The sequence below is a fragment of the Mytilus edulis genome, chromosome 5 (genome assembly GCF_963676685.1).
Source record: "Mytilus edulis chromosome 5, xbMytEdul2.2, whole genome shotgun sequence".
Lineage (NCBI taxonomy): Eukaryota > Metazoa > Mollusca > Bivalvia > Mytilida > Mytilidae > Mytilus > Mytilus edulis.
The window spans coordinates 60027744-60050273 of NC_092348.1; the positions used below are offsets into that span (position 1 = coordinate 60027744).

At 29.9% G+C, this 22530-nt stretch overlaps 1 protein-coding gene across 2 annotated transcripts in view; it reads right to left on the reverse strand.

Moving 5' to 3' along the window:
* Window positions 1-152: 152 nt before the first annotated feature.
* The window catches only part of LOC139524108 (exosome complex exonuclease RRP44-like), a 28103-nt gene continuing 5725 nt past the window's right edge, over window positions 153-22530 (reverse strand). Inside the window, exons 5-23 of one of the 2 annotated variants that reach the window (XM_071318681.1) lie at window positions 22403-22476; window positions 21688-21840; window positions 21064-21216; window positions 20269-20394; window positions 19587-19724; window positions 18808-18954; window positions 17503-17619; window positions 16979-17080; window positions 10206-10270; window positions 9628-9712; window positions 7692-7819; window positions 7375-7461; window positions 6690-6846; window positions 5892-6112; window positions 4594-4684; window positions 3605-3682; window positions 2698-2850; window positions 1142-1264; window positions 153-248 (exon numbers count right to left, since the gene is read on the reverse strand). In XM_071318681.1, the coding sequence (XP_071174782.1) occupies window positions 159-248; window positions 1142-1264; window positions 2698-2850; window positions 3605-3682; window positions 4594-4684; window positions 5892-6112; window positions 6690-6846; window positions 7375-7461; window positions 7692-7819; window positions 9628-9712; window positions 10206-10270; window positions 16979-17080; window positions 17503-17619; window positions 18808-18954; window positions 19587-19724; window positions 20269-20394; window positions 21064-21216; window positions 21688-21840; window positions 22403-22476 (2288 nt within the window). In that variant the 3' untranslated portion in view covers window positions 153-158. Of the gene's footprint in view, window positions 249-1141; window positions 1265-2697; window positions 2851-3604; window positions 3683-4593; window positions 4685-5891; window positions 6113-6689; window positions 6847-7374; window positions 7462-7691; window positions 7820-9627; window positions 9713-10205; window positions 10271-16978; window positions 17081-17498; window positions 17620-18807; window positions 18955-19586; window positions 19725-20268; window positions 20395-21063; window positions 21217-21687; window positions 21841-22402; window positions 22477-22530 lie in introns of both variants that reach the window. The other variant, XM_071318680.1, reaches the window with a different exon arrangement.

A 22530-nucleotide genomic window follows, 5' to 3' on the forward strand; every position in this document is an offset into this window, starting at 1 on the left:
AGGATAACAAATCTACCAGAATTTCACAGGTGGAAAACTTGAAGAAAACATACAGTATTGGAAACTGTCACAGATATGGAGTCCATATTATGGACGTGGAATACTTGTAGGAAACATATACCAATAGACATTGTTTCAGATATTGACAAAAATTGTTTTTAGGTTTTTATTTTCTTCTTTGGAGGTTCATCTTTAGATTCTTCTTTAATGTCTTGTTTTGGCGCAGGTGGTACACTGAAGCCAGATATCTACAATTTATAAATTAAAAAGTTTCAATAAAATCTATCTTTTATCATTCTTTGTATGTTCTTTTTAGTTATATTGACTAAACATTTCCACATATTTACACATCCTTGGCTTTGGTGTGTTTCTGATGAAGGAAATTCAATAAAACTCTTTGAATGCACAAAATTTATAATGCATTCTTTTCATTCATCTCAATCACACTGAAAAGAAGTGTCAATTTAAAATGAACAACTCTGCATTCAGACAACTAATACACAATGTTTTAGAAAATACTACTACTTTTCCAAATAAATACTTTACAAATATGTCTGTTAGAATACAAATGAGCCTGTAGTGCAAACAATTAAAATCAGAAGAGTAAATGAGTGCAGAATTGAAGATGATTAAATATTCAGCCTTGCAATTTTTCGTTTAAATAAAGTTGATTTGAAAAACTTTCCGGTTTTTCCAGTCTTTCTGGAAAAAAAAACAGAGATGACATCGCAAAATCAGATAATCCCATACTACATGGATAAATATGAGATTAGAAGAATGTGACATATAAAACACGGTAACTTCCATTTCATTTTCACTTATAGAGAATTAATACAATATAAGTTCTGTAATTAATGTCATTAATTGTCAGTTTTTAAAGATACCTAACAATGAATGCACATGACAATCTAATACATTTTGAAAACAAGTCCACATTTTTTACTCTTGCCCAAAATGTTTTTCCCTCTTCAAAGACAATGCAGAAAATATTCATTTTTATTCCTATGTACCTTCTACATCAATGGAAAAATTTATATTCTATGTAAATGATGGTAAGCTGACAGACTCCTGGTCACTTAGAAGATTAACCTTATGTATTCACCTTAAACCTTGACATATTCACATAAAACAACCAACTTACCTCAGGTTTAACAAGTTTAAGACAAAGTTTTAAATGTTGGACATTAGACCGGTCAATACTAATCTGTATCACAACTCTATCAAACACATGTAGAGTAACATCACCACATGACTGGGTGTTTTCCTGAAAGAAATTAAAAGAACATAACATTGAAAAACTCATATGATGATCTGACTTGAAAATAAAAATACTTTCTAAGAACAAATTGTGTAAAAAAAAGAGGTGAAAATTGATAAATATTTTCAGGCAAATATTTCACAGGCTTAATGGATGTCAAATGAGCATTGAAAATTCTTGGAAATGTTAATAACTTTTTACGCAAAAAAAACCTTGCAGATGATAAACCAGTTTCATGTGTTGTCCGTGATGTTCAAATAGGGTCCTTAATAAAACATACCTTCTTACTTATCGCATTTTACATAGGTTCAAACCAGGGCTTCCAAAAAATATTTGAGCCAGCCAGACATTTTATATCTGATCCCGATTTTAATCCCTTAAGACTTAGTCACAAAAGGCAATTATGGTAATCAGATGGCCATTCCAATGATTGACATTACATTAAAAAAAAAAAACGATTTTAAACTTTGCTTTGATATGATATGAATTTGATGTTCCGATGTAAACTGTTAAATTGGCAGTGCATCATTCAAAGCGTGCACATCAGCGTGCTCATATCTGCCTTAGACTCTTTATTTGTTCAAAATGACATCGTCAAAAAATTTACTTTCGGTTGTAAAATCACATTTTTCTAACCGGATGTTGACTTGACAATGGTAAAACATGGACCATAAACTGATATGTAAAATCTGTGTACGTTTACAAAGCACGACTGAGTGAAGAAGCTCTTTCCACATGATTTCTTCAATAAAATACTTGAAATGAACGTTAGATACAGGTATCAATGATAATTTTAGCATTTTTGAAGAAATGTAGGATGCATAATTAAATTTCCCACCTGTGCACATGCGCACACGTGTTCTAGTTCATGTGACGTAGTTCTGACGATTTTTCATTTAAAACCTTTTTAAATTTTTCATCAAATCATGTTGATAAACTAATTTCTTATAATTTTAATCTTTTGGACTAAATCAATTAGATACAAACCACTGAAATGTAAGAAAATAATTGTGAATAAACCGATCAATTTATACAATGTCCGGTACTACTAATTAGCCTTGATTAAAATTAGAAAGTATTTTAGTAGGTGTTGTTTTGATAGTAATTATTCATCATGGCACATTTATGACCGGAAATGTGTTGATGTTAGAGGCAAAAGGTTGGGTCAAAAAGATCGTGAATTATGTTAAAATGACCGAAAAAGCCTTGAAAACTAAAAGGTATATGACCGTTTCATGCTTTGCCCAGCCTGACTTTTACTGGACATTATACAAATGTCCGGAATATATGACCGTTTTCAAAGCCCTGGTTCAAACAAAAGTTACAAAATCAATAAACAAATGTGCAAATAATGCATGATACACTCTTATTGTGCAAGTTGAAATTGTTGCAAAATTAATTTGGATCTTAAAGCATTTCATCAACAATAACGAACAAACCTCTTCATTGAAGGTAAATGTAACACCTGACTTCTCTTTGTTGATGTAAAGCGTTCCTTCTAATCCATACTTAGGGATCAATATCTGCAGAGCATTTTTACGTATAAATAATACATAGCCCTCTTCATCAACAGCTCTGTTCTTAAAGAAAATCTGCAGAAGAATAAACAAGAGTTATTGATAATAAAAATAATAATAATAATTATCCAGCAATAAAACTACTCAATATCGTACATCTGCATTAAAAATATTTTTTTTCAAATCTCACTGGTGACATTTATTGAATTAAAAAAAAGTTGAAAAAGTTATTGTTGTGAGGAGAGTAACTTAGAAATACTGTTGAAGTAACTAAAATATTTGCTCCTTTTACATGATTAAAAAAATATGTGATTCTTTATGACAGAAATACAAATGTAGAATTTGTTCATGCAAATAAAATAACAAATGAGAATTGCAAAGCAATTATGACTTATAAAATTTGTTTAAATTACAAAATTCATTACTTTGGAAAAATATAAATTGGCAAAAAGTTAAGTAAAAGTAAAAGATCATTATAACCTTCTTTTCATCACTGCATTATTCAAATAAAAACATATGCCTTGTAATTGTACAATTTTTTTTAACATAAGCCATTTGTAACTGTTGTGTGAATTTTTTTGGGGGGTTGTTCTTCTTTCTTAAATGTATTTCATTTGAAATTTTTCTTCAAAATTATTTTAGATTTGTGTCTTGTTTTGTTCTTTTTCTTTGTTTCTTTTGCATTAATTCTACATTTTTATCAGTTGGAAATATGTCATTTTGAAATTTCATGAAATTTTATTATAAATTTTTGGTAATATAAAATAAACTAGATATCGTCTGGTGATTTTCATGTATTTTCTTTTAGCTAAAATTATAATCAACTCACATGTGAATGAAGATTGACAGAAGCTCTCCCTGCATACTGTGCCATCTTATGTCTGTAGTTCAGATTATTGCTTAGTAACTGTAAAAAAGATTAAGAAGACATTTATTTTCCAATATAAATAACCAGGTGCTCCGCAGGGCGCAGCTTTATACGACCGCAGAGGTCGAACCCTGAACAGTTGGGGCAAGTATGGACAAAACATTCAAGCGTGATACAGCTCTGAATTTGGATTGTGATCAAATTTTTGACATTACATGGTTTTTTTTACACAAAACAAATGTCAAGATTTTACAAATCAATTAAAGATTTCTTCTTCAAACTTATTTAATAAAAATCTAAAATTAAATAGTTGACACAGCATAGGTTTCTGACACAGAATGAATGTGGTCTAATGAACTTAAAATTTTTTTTTTGCCTTTGAGCAATTCACTATGCTGTTGAATATTAATCCTCTCAAAAAAATGTTTGAAGAAATTTTCTTTTTATTTATGAAATCTGAAATGAGAAAATTTTTTTAGATTTAGAATTATGTGTATTAGAAAATTGACATGTCTTCCTAAGAGCTAGAAAAGTACACATCTAGTTCAACATGGCAATCTATTACAAGGCAGAGCTCATTACCATATCATATAAACATATCAAAGCCATACAGTTGCATGTTATATTTGATGCAGGGTATTTTCATTAATATTCGTTGGATACCAATTTCCGTGGGTTTTGTTGAAACAGGGGAAGCACAAATTTTTTGATCAACGAATTACAAATTTTCAAAAGAAATGTTTGCAGACTTTGCCAAAACAACAAATTTAATATACACGAAAAATACAAGTTTTCTTCAATCAACTACAATTGGTACCCACGAAGATAAATGAATCCACAGTACATGATTTCCATCAAAATATTTTTTTCAAATCAAGTGGCAATCGAATGACTTTAGAAAATATTTCCTATGTTTTCTTATGTTACTAAATATGCATTTAAGTGTTTACCTGACTTTTATGTTTTTCTAATAAGTCTGGATAAGACGTATCTGCTCCAATACAAACAGCTAACAATCTGTGTACAATTATATCAGAATATCTGGAAAATAATTTACTAAGAATTATCTCCCTTTGTCCAGCATTAATCTCCTCATGTCTTCAGCTTTTGTGTAAATTTTTGTAGTTACATTACATTGTAATATTATTTATCTGACAGAATTTTTGAAATTGTGGAAGTTTTTCATGCTGAGATAAGGACTTTTTAACAATACATTTTGTACTACAAATGTATAACACTGAAGAAAATGCAACGAATCTTAAAATTCATAATTCAGAAAAAATCAATATTTTCGTTGAGAAAAGTTCCTTCACAATCTGCATATGCATAATAAAGATATGCAATGTTTTAATATTTTGTTTGTATGACTTTATGTGTTATATAATTGCCTTCAGTAAAGAGGAAGATGTGTATTATCATAAAAATCATTATTATACATATTTATTCTCTTTTTAAACATATATCATCTGATTGGGGAGGTATGTGTCCTCTTTTTAAACATTATGTATTATCTTGGAACAGCATATCTAAAGGGAAATGAATCTGATAGGCTTTTCAGTATAAAATTGATAAAACCCAAATCTAACCAGACTTCGAGAGATTTACAGATTCAATCAAAACGGCTCAATAAATTAACCAAATTATTCCAAATGTTCAACAAATACAATAATTAGTAAGTTTTATCGTAAAAAAGATACATTTTGTCATATAAAATGACAAAATTAAGTGTTATTAATTAGATGTGAATCTTTTAAACATGGTTTGAGAAACTTGTGGTTACTGGGAAAGCCGTCAACGCCCTTTTTGTATACCCTGTTTGCCTACCTTTGTGTAACGAAATGAGTGCAATTATGACAAATTTGAAGAGACAGATTACAAGTTTGATACACTGGCAACACTTCTTATCATACTCAGTTTGAATAACATTTTATTGATATTATCATAAAGTATTAAGATAATAGCAAGTACGCATCTCACACATGTCTTTTTTCATATCATGTTATTTCTTAACTATGACCCAAAGATAAAATCTGCTATATTTAGGAACTGTATGTCTCATCAATATATGTTCCTGGTAATATGTTATTTCTAATTGAAGAGTTCCGTAGTCTCTTTTTAAACATTAGGTTATATGTACCTTCTAATTGGAGAGGTCTGTATTCTCTTTTTAAACATTATATAATATGTACCTTCTAATAGCAGAGTTCTGTATTCTCAATTTAAACATTATGTAATATGCTATAATTACCTTCTAATTGGAGAGGTAAAATGTGTATAAATAGGAGCTGCTAAACCATAATGGAAATATTCTGATTCTGGTAACATCCCACTACAGAAATAAACAGCCTGCATCATACATCGTGTGGCCATCATACGTAACATAGTGTTAAAGTATGGATCATTTGGAATCACTGCACCTTTTATACTGTCTGCAAATGTTTTTCCTTTAGACACATCTAATTTAAAACCCTGTAGAAATGAAATAAAGCAGAAGTGTATATTGAATATTAAATTAATGAAGCTTATGGCAGTTTTAGAATTAAACAGAGGTGGGTGGGATGAAAATAAAAAAATCAATTTACTTATGATTGTAACAAAATTCCAACAGCGCAGTTAAAATAAGCAACACAAATTATTAGCTACAACCATTTTTTTATGCTTGGCCATATGCAAGGTTTAAACATCAGGGGAGGTTTTGGGCCCAGCAAACATGTTTCTGCCACATTCTGTATGTGCCTGTCCCTAATCTTGAGTCTGTAAAGCAGTGGTTGGTTTTTTTTTGCTGTATATCATATTTTTTTCTTTGTCTTGTACATAAATCACGCCGTTAGTTTTCTTGTTAAAATTGTTTTACATTTGTCACTGAAGGGTCTTTTAAAGCTGACTATACAGTATGTTTTTTGCTCATGGTTTAAGACTATACAGTAAAACAGTAATTTTCTAAAGGTTGTATGCTGACTTTGGCAAAAAAATCTAAATAGAATATTCACAAAAAATGTAAATAATTTCTCAATCCAAGAAAATAAATGAATCCTTAGTATTTTACCTTTGATTCTGCTGCTTTTATTAAAGGTTCAAAGTTAGAAGGAGGTGGTGCAGGATGTCTACGCAACATGGCACAGTTGGGGAATTCCCTTAATGTCTTCTCTGCTGTGGCAACATTAGCTAACAACATGAACTCCTCTACCATTGAATTTGTATCTCTGAAAAAGTAAGCTTAAAAAGTTGAACTCAGTTTGACATGTGATTAGCATATCCACTGTTCTTATGCAAAGCTATCCATCTTTAATCTAAACAAGATTATGTGTCCATAGGACACTCAGTTCATCCATTCTCTACTCACATTATCACATTCAATGTAAACCCCAAAATCTTGGTCAAAACCTTAATTTTGGATATTCTACTAAAAATTCCAATCATAATGAACTTATTTTCAAGTTGATGGTTAAAAAAAAAATCACCTAAATCTTACACCTGATACAGAATTGACAAATGAACATATTTACAGACTATTAACATAATACCCTCCCACTATAATGCAGGTATAAATTTATCAATACATTAAATCTATATTTCACTTTAAAAAAAACAATTCTGTTTATAGTAGACATTACCAAACTTTAAAAAGAATTATGATGGTAAATGAATCCACAGTAAAAAAAATAAACTTTAAATTCAAGGTCCAACTGGCAGAAGGCCTTCTTTTTCACTTTCCCTTTATGATACCATACCTGATTTGTTTTGTCTGAACATCAATTGGATCATGGGTTTCACTGTCAATGTTGAATCTTACTTCAGATGAGGCCAATGTCAAGGCTCTGGATAAGAAAAGAAACAAACAATTAAACTATATTCAGATTGTTCATCCCTTCTTGACTATTGGTTTCAATGATGCTGTTCAATGTAAAAAATAAACTCATTTCAAATAATTATTTGTTACAAAATTTATTAGTAAAATCTTTCAATCCTTTTCAATATATTTCAAGAAAAATAAGTTACAATTGACTAAAACACAAATGTTTTAGGTGCTTATTCCTTGCTTAATTACCCATTATCAATTCTTCTTTGTTTCAGTATCTTTGCCAGTTTATTTAACCACCGTAAACTTTTCGTTGTGTTATCTGTCATGGCAGGATCATCTATCCTCATTTGGGCTTCTGCATAGGTAAGGGATGCCTGAAATGTTAAAATGTTATTTAAGAATTGAATGCTTCTTTTTGTAACTTCATTGGGGTGTAAAAGCGTTGACCGAAGTACATTTTGTATGAAGCGCGGAAATGCTTCATACTAAAAATGTGCACACGGTCAACGCTTTTACAACCCTATGAAGTTACAAAAAGAAGCATTCAATACTTATAATTACATTTTTTAAGCAATGATCATGAAAACACGAATTTTATTATTGTTTTATCTAATACACCTGTGCACTTTATTGTGGGACCATGTGTTATCATGAATGAAAAGTTTTATTGAGCAATGCCATTGCTTACGGAATAACACGTGATGTGCAGTTAGCCAATCAGAATAAAGTATCACAGAAACATACATCTAATGTTATTATATTTAAATAACCTGATGCTTGTTAATTATGCTTATCAATATTATTTTTGTCAACTTATATAAAGTCACATGACAGTTATAAGTTGTATTATTTTTATGCTCAACAAAATAAAGTAATAAATATATATGTCTGAAACCAAGAAATGCAGATACTCCAGCTGAACTAAAGTGGACCCTATCTAAATCAATCAATCAAAAAAATGCTGACATGTATGAAAATAAAGATTCTTTTTAATTCTTTGAATGAAGTTAAAACTCTAGCTTTATATTTTTTTATTTTTTTATTTGGATCTCTAATCAATCAAGTTTCAATTTTCTTTCTATACTTTTGGTGTGGTGTATAATTCTTCGCATTAATAGACTGAATTTATTTATCTGAATTTTCATACTATTTTTTCACAATTTCTCAATACTGAGGATTCAGTTATTTTTCATGGGTATCAATTTTTGTGGATTGAGGAAATCTGTCATTTTTGTTGATATTTAATTTTGTGGTCTTTCAAATGTCTCCATACAAACCTATAGGAAATTTGAAAATCGTTCAACATTTAAAACTGTTGGTTTACCTGTACCCATAAAATCTCCTTAAGTTTGTATCCCACGAATAATAATTAATCTACAGTAGACAAAAACACTTTTTTATGGCCTTGCAACAAAGTTGTCAGGGCCATATAGTTTTACCCTTGTTCGAAATTCAGTAATTCCGATATTCCGTAATTCCGAAATTCTGTCATTCCGCAACAAACCATTATACAGAGTTTTTTTCTAAAGGCCTTCAGATATTGGGCTGATTTTTTGGTATGTGAGTTAACCATGATGAGTTACAGATCAAGTTTTAGTTTCGTTCTGCTCCACTAATTCTTGCCAAAATTACAGACTTTGGACTTTGAGAAATTGTTGAAAATCACAGTTATACAGACTTTTTTTCTAAACGCCTTCAGATATTGGGCTGATTTTTGATATGTGAGTTAACCATGATGAGTTATAGATCAAGTATAAGTTTTGTTCTACTTCGCTAATTTTTGCTGAAATTACAGGCTTTGGACTTTGATAAATTATTGAAAATCATAGTTATATGGATTTTTTTTCTATACCCCTCCAGATTTTGAGCTGATTTTTGATATGTGAGACTACCATCATGTTTGTGTCCACATGTGTTATTGAAATTGATTTTTCAACTTTTTGGGACGGGCCATTCGTGTCGCTTTGACACATCTAGTTCCCCATTATTTGATATACTGCCTTTTCTATCCTCTCCGCTTAATACTGCATCAGTTTTGATAGTAATGTACTTTTTGATATGCCAGTTGCTGTTAAACAATTTATTGTAATACAGAGTTGAATTAGAAACTGTTGCATTCATTGTATGTGCTCTTTGAAACCAAATTATATAACTCTTTAATAACATGTAAAATAACACTTACTTTAGACAATATTATACTCTTTGTAAAATCTATCTTAACTATTTCTGCTTCTTTTGTCATTTCCCATAACACTGAGAAGGCAAATCTAAAAATATAAAGTTTTTTTTAAAACATCTAAAAATTTACTTTTACAAAAACAAAATATATTCCTTTGGTGTTGTTAGGTTTTTGTCTTATTGAATTTTACCATCACATCTCTCTTAAAATGCGTTTTTTCTTTCAAAAGTTCTAATACTGAGTTATACTGCTTTTCTTTTATCACATATTCATACACTTCTAAAATGTTGTTAAACCTACCTTTCCACATTAGATCTCAATGAATGTAGTTAAACCTACCTTTCCACATTAGATCTCAATGAATGTTGTTAAACCTACCTTTCCACATTAGATCTCAATGAATGTTGTTAAACCTATATAGCTACCTTTCCACATTAGATCTCAATGAATGTTGTTAAACCTACCTTTCCACATTAGATCTCAATGAATGTTGTTAAACCTACCTTTCCACATTAGATCTCAATGAATGTTGTTAAACCTACCTTTCCACATTAGATCTCAATGAATGTTGTTAAACTTACCTTTCCACATTAGATCTCAATGAACACAAGTTAGAGCTGAGTAATTCTGGAACCATATCTATTCTCTGCAAGAAAGCAAAAATCATGAAATTTTAATTTTGTTTTCTGAACAAGTGTAATACATACACCTTATCTCTATTTGTAAATCTGTCCTGCTTGAACTTTTGAAGTCATACAACAATCAATTTTATATGAATTTGGTTAAATATACTTACCATGAAATTACATTTATATTATATAGAATATGTTTGCTTTCACAACATGTTCTCATCGCAATTAACTAGGTGATTAAAAATTACATCCATGAGATGTACTCACCTACGTCATAGTTCACCTGTGTAACATACACTAGCTTTAGTTTTAATTTTTGCGTTCAAGAGAACGCATGTTTCTCGTCGGCAAGGATTTTTAACAGTTTACTGTTGAAAATCCTTATGTTTTATAAAAGACATTATTTGTTTTTGGAATATCGGTATACGATTAATTTAATGTGAATCAGAATACAGCGCTTCTGCCAAGTTTCTGATATGCACGTTTTCGTCATAATGACCTTTGTTTAGCCGCCATTTTCAAACATTAAATCGGGTCCGAGGAAAGGCAGAATTTAGCTGTCAAAATCGGACATGTTACGTGAGTGCTACGTTTTTGAAAAAGATATATTTTTAAACAGATGTTTATTTCTTTTTTCACGCTCAGCTGACCGGATTTTTCACTGCATTAGAGCAATGCTACGAAACGGGTCGAGTGTAAAGTTTGGATAAAGTCGATTGTTTACAATTTGCAGTCTGTACACGAGACTGTGTAAACACATCACTATATTAAAATCAGAATTGGTATTTTGACCAGATCTGATTGTTTTTCATGTGGAAAACGTCCGTATGGGAGCGTATACCACTATTGTCACTAGAACCTCAATTGGTTCGATTGTTTACAATTTGCAGTCTGTTACGTGTACACCTGGTACACGAGACTGTGTAAACACATAACTATTAAATCAGAATAGGTATTTTGACCAGATCTGATTATTTTAATGTGGATAACGTCCGTATGGGAGCGTATACCACTATTGTTACTAGAACCTCAATTGGTTCAATAAATTTCAATCAGAAAAGGGAATCTGCCCATTTCTGATTGTTTTATTTGGAAAACGTTCCATACAGGGAGCGTAGACCAACAGTGATACTGTTTTAACAGTTGATAAATACATCACAATCAGAATAGGGATTTTGCCCACAACTGATGATGTTTTTTTTGGTTAACCTTCCATTCAGGGAACATAAACCATATTTATTGAAAATAAAACGTGCTCAATGGATCACTATAGACTTAAAATAGAATAGGGATTTTGCCCAAGTCTATTTGATTAATGTTGACATGTTTCATACAGGAAACATAGGAACTAGAACAACATGCATGATTTAGAATCTATAAGTTGCATTCATTCTAATAAAATACAGATTTGATATCTTACATAAAATTAAATCATAACTATTTATTGATTGCACATTGATATTTATGGAGCATAGAATTGCACGTGGATGATTGTTGCAAATAAGATAAATTAGAATCAGACTAGTGAATTTAAGTCCAGGTCTATCTGACTTTTCTAGACATCCTTCCACCCAGGGAACATTATGTCTACTTTTATTATATTTTAAAACAACACAAGCATAGCTAATATTTGGTTGCACATTGTTTTTTGTGATGAACCAACAGTTTAGTCAATTAACATATTTGCTCATATTGAAAATATATTGAACAAGTGTCTGGAAATAGTCAAGACAGATATTAAAGACACTAAAATGATACATTGTTATCTAGTACAATACAAATGTGATTGTAGTTTAAGCATACCAATACATACTTCTTTTAAATATGTCCAGTTTAAATCAGGACAGTAATTCTAGAAGCCTGAAATATTTTTCCAGAACAGCAAATTGCTGTGAATATTTAATTATTTTTTTACTGATAAATAATTCTCCAATGCTCTAACAGACATGGAGACAGTAAGAATGGAGCACTGTTCTAAATACAGTTGATAGCTTGTGACAACTCTTTTTACTAATATTAAATTTCATGGTCAGTTTACTTATGACAAGAAGAACATGAATATTATAAGTATGAACTGCTATAACCAATTGTTTGTTTTTGTCGGCAGTAAGGAAACAAAGGCTTTTATATGTTTTTATGTAAACATTAGATTGTCTATTGAATAAAGAGTTTAGGGGATGTCATGATGCATTTCACAAAGACTCATTCAAGGTAATGGCTTATATATTGATTACATAATTCAGAGTGTACATTGCCAATGCATTTATTAAATATAATATGTACTAATTCTGTTTTGTTTTGAGTACACAAAAAAGAGGTGATAACGTAAGACTTAAGAGACTATCTTACCCTCACTATATGGGAATCACTGTCAAATTATACATATATCTTCCAATCATGAAAGCAAAAGGAGTTTGGATGTTCTTTTTAAGATAGAAAATTATGCCTTAATTTACATCTTAAGTTTTCTAAGCAATGCCAACAGATGGGCAAGTTTCTGCTATAAGGATTCATTCATTGGGTCTGTTTTATTCTTAATGTGAGATTGGTAGAACCCAACGGTTTATACAATGGCTACACATTGTTTTTCCTAGAGTTAAATATTGATTCAGAATTCTGAAGTATAGAGGACTCAAATATGCTGATTTATAGAAACAAGATTATCATTAATTTAGATCTTGTAAAAAAATTAGTAAAATATTGGTAAATAAATAAATAAGATTTAAAGCATTGTGGATGCAGGATTTATTTAAAATGCTAGACATGGTCTAGGAAATTGAAGTAGTTCTCAAGATTTGAAACTATCTATTATACAGCTCTTTATATAAACCTTTTATTTAGTCAGTCTTTACGAGATGCAGAAAAAAAGAAGAGGTTTTTTTTTTGGAGTAACACATGATGTACCAATATAAACATATAATATATATACATTTCAATTGGTTCTCAAATTTTAGCACCAGTGTAGAAGCAGTTAATCTAACAGCAAAATGTAGGAAAAGCAATTTATTTAAAAGACTGATTAATAGTTAGCAAATAGCTTTCAATAGTCTAAGAATAGTACATGGAAGTAAAATATAGTATGATAATTCCATGATTATATCAAATCAAATGCGAGACATTTTCTTAATATTATACCTAAATATTAAAATGTCACTGTTTATTTTTTATTTTTGCTCATTATAAGCATAAAGTTACAAAAATCTAGTCTGGTCAAGGTCAAGTTGTGTATTATCTATATGCAGGAAGGTTTTCCGAATGCATGTGATTTTAACCTCGGAATTGATGGTAATTATTCACTTTTCAATTTCCATATTACCAGCCAGAATAATATAAATATATAGCATAGAGTTAGTATCTTATGCAAGAATATGCTACACAAAATTGAAATGTGTTTATTTTAAACAATTACTTTGAATTTTGATTCAATTTTGTTTTGAAAGATGTGATTATTTAAATCACATTAATTTTGTTTTTGCCAAATCTGGGGACAAATGCAAAATTCTTCTGAGTGACTAAGTTAACCAAATGACTGGGTTGAAGTCACAAAATACTACCAAAAGCTGTTTGGTTGATATATATTGAATCATATCAGAATGTATAGGATTCAGATGAGGTGAACCAAGACAGAAATAAAATGAGCATTTTTGATAGTGAAACCATTTCTGAAATAACTAAGAACACTTAAGGATACTGCAAGTTAGTACAAGTGTTTTCCATAATTGCCAAACAAGTGTTTTTCTTTAAATACAACTATTGAACTATATTTGACAAGTTGCATTTTAGTATTTCTGATAGCGAAATATTTTCTGAAATTAATATAAACAATTATCAAGAGCAACATACAAGAGTTGTTCATTATGTCAAATTTTTGTTTTCTTTAAATTTGGAACTGTACATGGCAAGATATTCTAGAAAGTTAACCGTTGTCAAATGTTAATTAGAAATATCAAAACATTTTATTTTAGACAGATTTTTCATAGCTGGAGAAAATCATCTGTTAGCATTCTTTTTGGACTTATAAGGACAACAATCATGGCTTTAATTCAGCTCAACATCCAAATGTTCTGTGGAAGCAGTATATCAATGGAAACATGTATACTGAAACTTTTCCACTGATTTGTCCATTTCTGTATTTTTACACTTGAGTAGTCCAATACAAAACAAAAATATTGGTCATGGTTGAAATGGTAGACATTGTATTCAAAGGTTCTACCACTCATAGAAATTTTATCAGATTTTTTAAATTTAGTCAGTTTAGAGAATTGTCATTATACAATAGTACAAGACTTCTCTTGATGAAAATATTTTATTCTAAATCTATAAAATATTAAAAGTAGTATATCTAGCAGAGAAGCAAATTCTCAGGGACTATAACTTTAAAAAAGTTTAAAGATTAATCCAGATTTAGCATAATCATGAAACAACTTTGGTTTGAGTCTTTAATAAACTTTGATTGTATTAAGGACACCTATTTACAAAGTATATTTTAATTGATTATAATTCTTTAATTAAGTAGAAAAGAATTTATTTCCAAAGATGTGATATTGATCAGGTTATCAAAAATGACAGCAATCATATATTATCTGTTATTATATTAACATAGAGAAAACAATGGAAAGTTAAAGAAAGGTAATAATGTTTCCAAATAAACTTAAGTTTCAAAGTGGAAAGTAATGAAATTAAGGTTGGATTAGTTCTTGTCGATTTGTACAAGCAACAAGAACAACCTATTCAGAAATAAATGCTTATTTACTGTTGCATAAATATTACAACACATTTAGCTCATAATGAAGGAGCTTTAATATAATTATTTCTATACTGACCTGCAGATTATTTATTCATCAGATATAGAAAGATGGGGTATATATATACATGTGAGTGCCATTGAGACAACTCTACATCAAGTCTATTAATTTTGCATACTTGTATTTATACAATCTGCAAAGTTTGCCATTGATACATATAGTTATGCAGCATAGCTTCATTGTATAATAAATTCAGTAATTTCGGTTTTTACTAATATCCGTATTTACAAAATTTAATGGAGTTATTTTTTAAAAAATTTCACATAATTTTTTATATGTTGAAATTGTATGTGTGTGAGAGAATTTATCCTCCACCAAATGAAATACTGCTTGTTAATCAGTAAATATTCTATATAATATAAATGTAATTTCATGGTAAGTATATTTAACCAAATTCATATAAAATGGTAATTTTTGAAATCTCAAGAAGAGATTTTATATGAATTTATAGGGTTAAATATACTTACCACAATCCACCACCACCCCTGGAATAAATTCAGTTTTTTGTTCACTTAATTGATATTATTCAATTAAACGACAAATTAAAACTAAAGCTAGTGTATGTTACACAGGTGAACTATGACGTAGGTGAGTACATCTCATGGATGTAATTTTTAATCACCTAGTTAATTGCGATGAGAACATGTTGTGAAAGCAAACATATTCTATATAATATAAATGTAATTTCATGGTAAGTATATTTAACCCTATAAATTCATATAAAATCTCTTCTTGAGATTTCAAAAATTACCATTTTCTATTGTGGCATCAGATATTTTCTATTATGATGTTAAAAAATTTTCTCGAACTTTTGTGATGTCCAGTAATGGTGGACAAATAGCAATAAGGTGTATTCTAATGACACGATGAAGAACAGCAATAAACAGATTTTTCTCAGGTCAAGATTTTCATTTGATTTTTTGACAGATATTACCTACTTTCATCTGTTACCTTTTTTGCTCAATTGCGATGACCAAAAAGATAGATGGCAATGCAGATGACCAAAGTTCATAATGTTATACATAACTATTGCTATACATGGTAAGAAAATGTCAATGTATGGTGGCATACTTAGATTAAACAGTGACTAATGTTATTTATTTTATTTCAGTTACAAGTCAGTAATGAAAGTGTTAAATTTTGTGTATCTTATTTCGGACATTCATTATGGTATAGTTATTATAATTTGTTTTATTGGTTAAGTGTTTATTATGAATTTTTCAATATCTTTAAGACATTTGGTCGCTGGGCTTCTAAAATGCTGTAAATTTTACAAATTTTTCAAGAAAAAAATATCTCACAAACAGGCTTTGAAAAATTTGGCAAAATGCATGCTTCCAAAATGTTGTATGTGAACTTGAACATTTTTGTAAATAGCAGTGAAATAAAAACTTTGACATTTCTGGATTATCCAAGAACTTAAATTATTTTCACAGAAATAAAGAAATGTACAATTATTTTTTTCCCAAAGTCATTCTACAACGATTTTCAAGTTTTCATACAACATTTTGGAAGCAAACTTTACAAACAACTGACATTGGCAATTTTGTAACATGTCTTATTTCACACATTTTGATTGGTCTAACTGTATGCTATTTTTTAATACCAAAGATTTCCTCCCGCTCAGACCATTGGTGTCAAAAAGTATTTTTAGCCAAAAAAGTCATATACAACATTTTAGAAGCCTAGCGACTATTTATTTTAATCTATAAATTTCTAATTGATTCTGCAGTTTGCATAGAAAGATTGAGCAAACAATTTTATTCATAAATGAGCATTCTGTTTAAGTTTCATAACATTTAGTTGAGGCAAACTACAGTTAAAGAATGGAAACCAACCTTGAGACGTACAGACAGACAAGGGTAAAACTTATGTCCCCTCTCCCCTACGAAGGGCCATAAAAATACTGTAACTTACATTATCAACTAAATAAACTGTGGTACCTCTCTTGGCAGCTTCTTTATCCATGGCATTTCCTGGTCGGATAAAATGTGAAACATCTGCTATATGTACTCCTACCTGAAAAAATTTGACAAAAATACAAAACCCATTGTTCAGTATGCCTGCAGTATTTTTATGTATATTGTTTCAACAAATCTTACTTCTATGTACAGACTGGTTTTATTTAACAGTTTTTAGCCAATCAAAATTACAGATTTTAATGAAATATGCATGTAACATATTAATCATTCATTAAATTTATAATATTCTAAAAATGTCCCGTATCAGTAAGACATACTTGCTACCAAACATCATAGAATCCAAAAAAAATAATAAAAGTGATAGCATATCTACCATTAAGGCAAAAAAGGGCAAAAAGATATTACAAAATAATGTCAATTTTAAACAGCTCATGTCAAATACCGCCTCCTCTTTCCTTTTTAAGAACAATATTTTTCTACAACTTTGTTCTACTATGAGAATCTGTACTTTGAACCTACCTCAAGATTACCATTGTCCAGTTCTCTACAGTGTAAAGCATCATCTATATCAGTACAACCAGGTGGGTCCACGCTACAAATATCTATATGTCGTAAATCTCGTCTTTTCTTCCTGTCCTGTTAAAATAGAAATTACATTTATCTAAGAGTCAGAATAGTTTGGTGACATGTCTTATCTGCTAAAAAGCACATTAAAAATCTGGCTCGGTATAAAAATTAAGAGAATGGGTGTGATCGACAATTTTACACCTGTCCAATTCATGTGGACCAACCAGTGATGTTTTTGTCCAGTGATATTATTGTCTTTTTTCAAAACTGCCTCTACCCTTTTTTAATGGGAAAATATGCATAATTTTCATCAAATTGGGAAATTTAGAATAAACAATGAATTTGAGTGAAACTTCAATTTACAGACCCCCTTTCAAGAGTCAAACCCTGCTTTGAAATAAGACCCCTTTTTGTCAGTGATGATACATGTTTAGACCCTCAAATCTGCACATATTAGGCATGAAAATGTATAAATGAGTGTTTTTTCAGTTTGTATTCATGCACAATTACTTCTGAGACTGTACTGTTTAGGAAAAAAAGTTGTCTTTTTGGGAATAATTTTAAGCCATTTTTTTTCAAATTGGGATTCTTCTCCAGGGGAAAAAGCCTTTATTCTCCAATTATTTAAGGCAAACAAAATCAATGTAATTGTACAAAGCAAAGATCACATTCATAACAAATCAACATGTTCATTGTCCTGAATAGGTATGTAACATCTACTTATGGAAGTTAAAAATCTGACCATTCTGTAAGATAGTTAACATGGTTGTGTTCAAAATTAAAAACATTTTGTAGCATAAAATCTTGAAAATATTAAAGGAAAAATGTCAATGTGAGGCAATTTTGTAAATTATTCTTAAAAATTCAAAACTATCAAACAAAAATGAGTGAAAAAATATCACATGAATATCTGAAGCCCATCAACTGGTGAAGTAATAACACTTTGAAACCTTATTCTTTAAATTCAGATATTAATGCTTGTATTTATCATTGCTAATCCATAACTTCTGGAAAGATGCCAAAATCTCAATAATGTGATAACATAAATTTAATGAAGGGAAATTCCCACTGAAATTATGAATGTGAGTTTTTATGGTTGCTAACCTGATGCTGTCGTATTTTTCACATTAAAAAAAAAAAAAACATTGGAATAATTTCTGATTTTACAGTAACTCAGAGGGCTAAGAAATGGTGGCTTTCATGTATCTCCTACAATATCTAAAATGGAAAACATTTTGTAATGATATTTTTTTTTACCTCATCTGTGATAGACCATGGCATTTTTGGCAGAAAGCTCAATACTGCTTCAGAAAATTTACTATGTGGAACATCATGTTCTAGTAACAAAACTTCATTTTCTGTATCTTTATCTCCTATGTTACCTAGCTTCCTCACAAAATGACCCTAGAAAGGAAAATACATAACTCAAACATTTCCGTATGAAAGTGTTGCTTGATTGCTGTTTATAACTTTTTTGTACTTTTTAAATTTTTGTTTTTAAGTCATTTTCTCATGGCTGTGTTTTTATTAAAATATGTCTTCTACTGTTTGATTTCTGTTTATATCTTTTTTGGACTTTTAAAGTTATATTTTATTCATTTTCTGTGAGAAATTGATTGAATATTTTCCAAATCTTTAAAAATTACTCTTATATGAAATACAATGCAGATTTTACCTTAAAAAAATAGTAAATAATATATAAAATGAACCTTATTACATGAATGACTTCACATATTACCAATTACCAATTAAATTTAAGGGCTATTAAAAAAGTCTTTTCAACAAGTGAAGATTAAAGTTTTAACATATTTGAAAAGATTTTAATTTGTTATATGTTTCAATTCCTGCAAATGACTTGCTTGCAAAAAATAGTTATTTGAGTTAAATATAACATGATTAACTATTGATCAGTGTTCTGAATTTAAAAAATAGTCTTTTTAAAGAAACATATGACAGTAAAGTACTAAGGGTCAATACAGTCTACCTGCAGTGGTACTAACTCCCCTACTTTATAAATACTTAGACAAAAGCTTTACCTGAGGATATCTTGAATTCCTTGGCCAGTTATCAATGGCTACTACAATTCTTTGACTTGCTAGATCATGTGCTTGTCTGGTTTCTATCCTAATCCTAGGGATTCTTCTGTCAGCTGGGGTAAAAATATGTCTTGTACTCTGTTAAAAAAAATATCATATAAATTTAACCAAAGTTATACATTTCAAACAATCTACTGATGGTCAAAATATAGTTTTCAACAAAAGACAAGTGTCTATATCATACATATATTTTTCTATTTTAGATTTTACTGTAAGCCTTAAATATAAATTATAAAACAGACATGCCTAAAAATGTGATAAAAGAAAATGTTGAAATCATCAACCACAAAACAAGGCATGTGTGAAAATATTTGATTGTGGATAAGTTGAATGATGCAACAATGTACAGCTTTTCACAACACTGACTGCTTTATATATACAGAGAGGTTTTGGTAAAAACTAAGAGTTACTTCCCCTACACTATATTTTTTTAAACCAGGTACCAAATTAAATCTGAAAATACTGTCAGCATCACTTATACATAATCTGTTTACACTACAGCACTGTGGAAAATGATTTTTTTTTTGTATGTTGAATCACTCTAATTTCATTTTGTTATTTTTGGGGGAAAAGCAAATTTTACAAAAGTTCAAAGAATATACACTTATATGTCTTAACCCACCTCCTTTAATGCTGAAGGTTGTAGGATACCACAATACTGCCTCCAGTTTCTTTTAATTATTCCAACAATTTTTCCAGTTGGCTGTCGTAACTCTTTTGGCACTTTGTTTTTCCTCATTTGTTTTTCCTGCAATGTTAGAATTCACTCTCAGTAATGAAATATTCAAACTGACAGAGCACACACTAATTCAAGTTAAACAACCATGTAAGATGTTTTTTTCATAGTGTTTCAATATTTTACTCCATCATATCATTCTATGTATTAAAGCCACTATCAATTTTCATGCTGTTAATTTCTTTTAAATTGGCATCATGTAAATTTACCCGTCTAATTCAAAACAACTGATATATTACATGACTGTTTAAACAAGGAATCAGGTTAATGAGTACAGTAATACACAGCCATACTTTAAGTTGCACAGCACACATATGACAGTTAAATGCATATATATTTGTTTGAGCTATTAAAAATACAAATCTAACAACAAAAATAAATCAATTCCAAAATATTCTTTACTTTTAACATGTTTAAGGGGTAAAAGGTTTTTCAGGTGTTTAGATTTTATTGCAGCTTTAAATAAAAAAAAGGTTAAAAAACAGTGTTTTTTTGTTAACTAAATAAGTTTTAAGGCAAAATGAAGATAATCTAGGGTTTCTATATCTTGAAAACAACTGCTGGCTCAATACTGAAAAGTACTGCATTTTGTACACCCATAAACATGTAGGTTACAACCAGTAATAAAATGTCACCCAGACCCCCAATAATGACTCTTAAAAGAATTCTTCTAACAGATACCTCTATTTCCATATTATCTTCATCTGCCTTTTCTTCTGTTTCCTCTAACACCATTGAAGAGGGACAACTCCATTCCTCCTCAGGTAGCAGTTCAATAGCAACAATATCATCCTTCACAGCTCTGTTTAAATTCTGGTGACCTTGGACAAAAATCTGCAATAGAATACATTTTTGTAGAACAGTAATTTGTATATTTGAGAAGCAAGATTTATCAACAGTAGACCTATTTTATTACCTTGGCCAGAGTTTTCTATTGTAATTCAGTTTTTAGATCAAGCTAAAACACATAATTTTGCAACTTTTTAAATATCCATAACACCTATGAAACAATTATTGAGCAATATACAATGTACCACCAAATTACAGAGACAATAGTCAGACAGTGAAATTAAAGGGAAACAATCAACATACAGAACAACCATTAATTCTAATTTATCCTGCACAATGACGATCTTTAAGACGCTTGATGAACGTTAATAGTGCAGGGATACAGGCGAGCCCCTCTATCTGGTAAATGACTTCATAGAGGCGAACATAATTGTCGAGTTTATTCCGGTGACAGATGAACTCGAAAGTGGTCTTTTGTCAAACAGTGAAATTAAAGGGAGACAAATGAAATCCTACCATTCTATCCTGATCATGAACACTGACATTGGCTTCTAGGTAATTCTCTCTGCTAGCCATGTAACTTCCCTGTAAATATTTCCCAGTTTTTATACCCCTCTGTATTGTGGACAAAGGCAGGTGTTCAGGATACATAATTTTGTCTCCAAATTTCTGAAAAATTAATAAGTCTATCAATTATAAAACTTCATAATGACACGGGAAACAGGATATTACACTAACAGTTAGGGGAGGGAGGGTTGGCGCCTTCAAACTAATTTACCCTGCCACATTCTGGGACCTGTAATTCAATGTTTGTAGTTTGTGGCTGTGTCACATATTTGGGTTTTTCATTATTTTGTACACAAATTAGGCCATTAGTTTTCTTGTTTGAATTGTTTCATATTTGTTATTTTGGGGTCTTTTAGTGCTGACTATGTGTTTATTGTTGAAGGCCATACAATGAACTATAGTTGTCAATTTCTGTGTCATTTGGTCTCATTTCCAATCATATCACTTCTTTTTATAAATAGACAAATTGTCAATAAATATTAAGTAAGTTATAATTTTATAACTCCTGCTTGTTTTAAATGGCTTTCTAAGCAATATCAGAAGTGTATAAGAGATAGATGATGCCACAGATTTATTATAAGTGTAGTTGTCAATCAAAATCTTCAATAAGAACATTGGATTGAGGAGGCCATTTTATACTTTCTGGAGAAAAAAAAGAACTTACCATATGAGAACCAGTACTAGAAAGCCGATCAACAATAGATCCACAATCTTTTAAACTTTTAACATATTCTTGAACTGTAAATAAAATAAAAATTTATATTGATTTTATAAGTGAAAAAAAAGTATCAT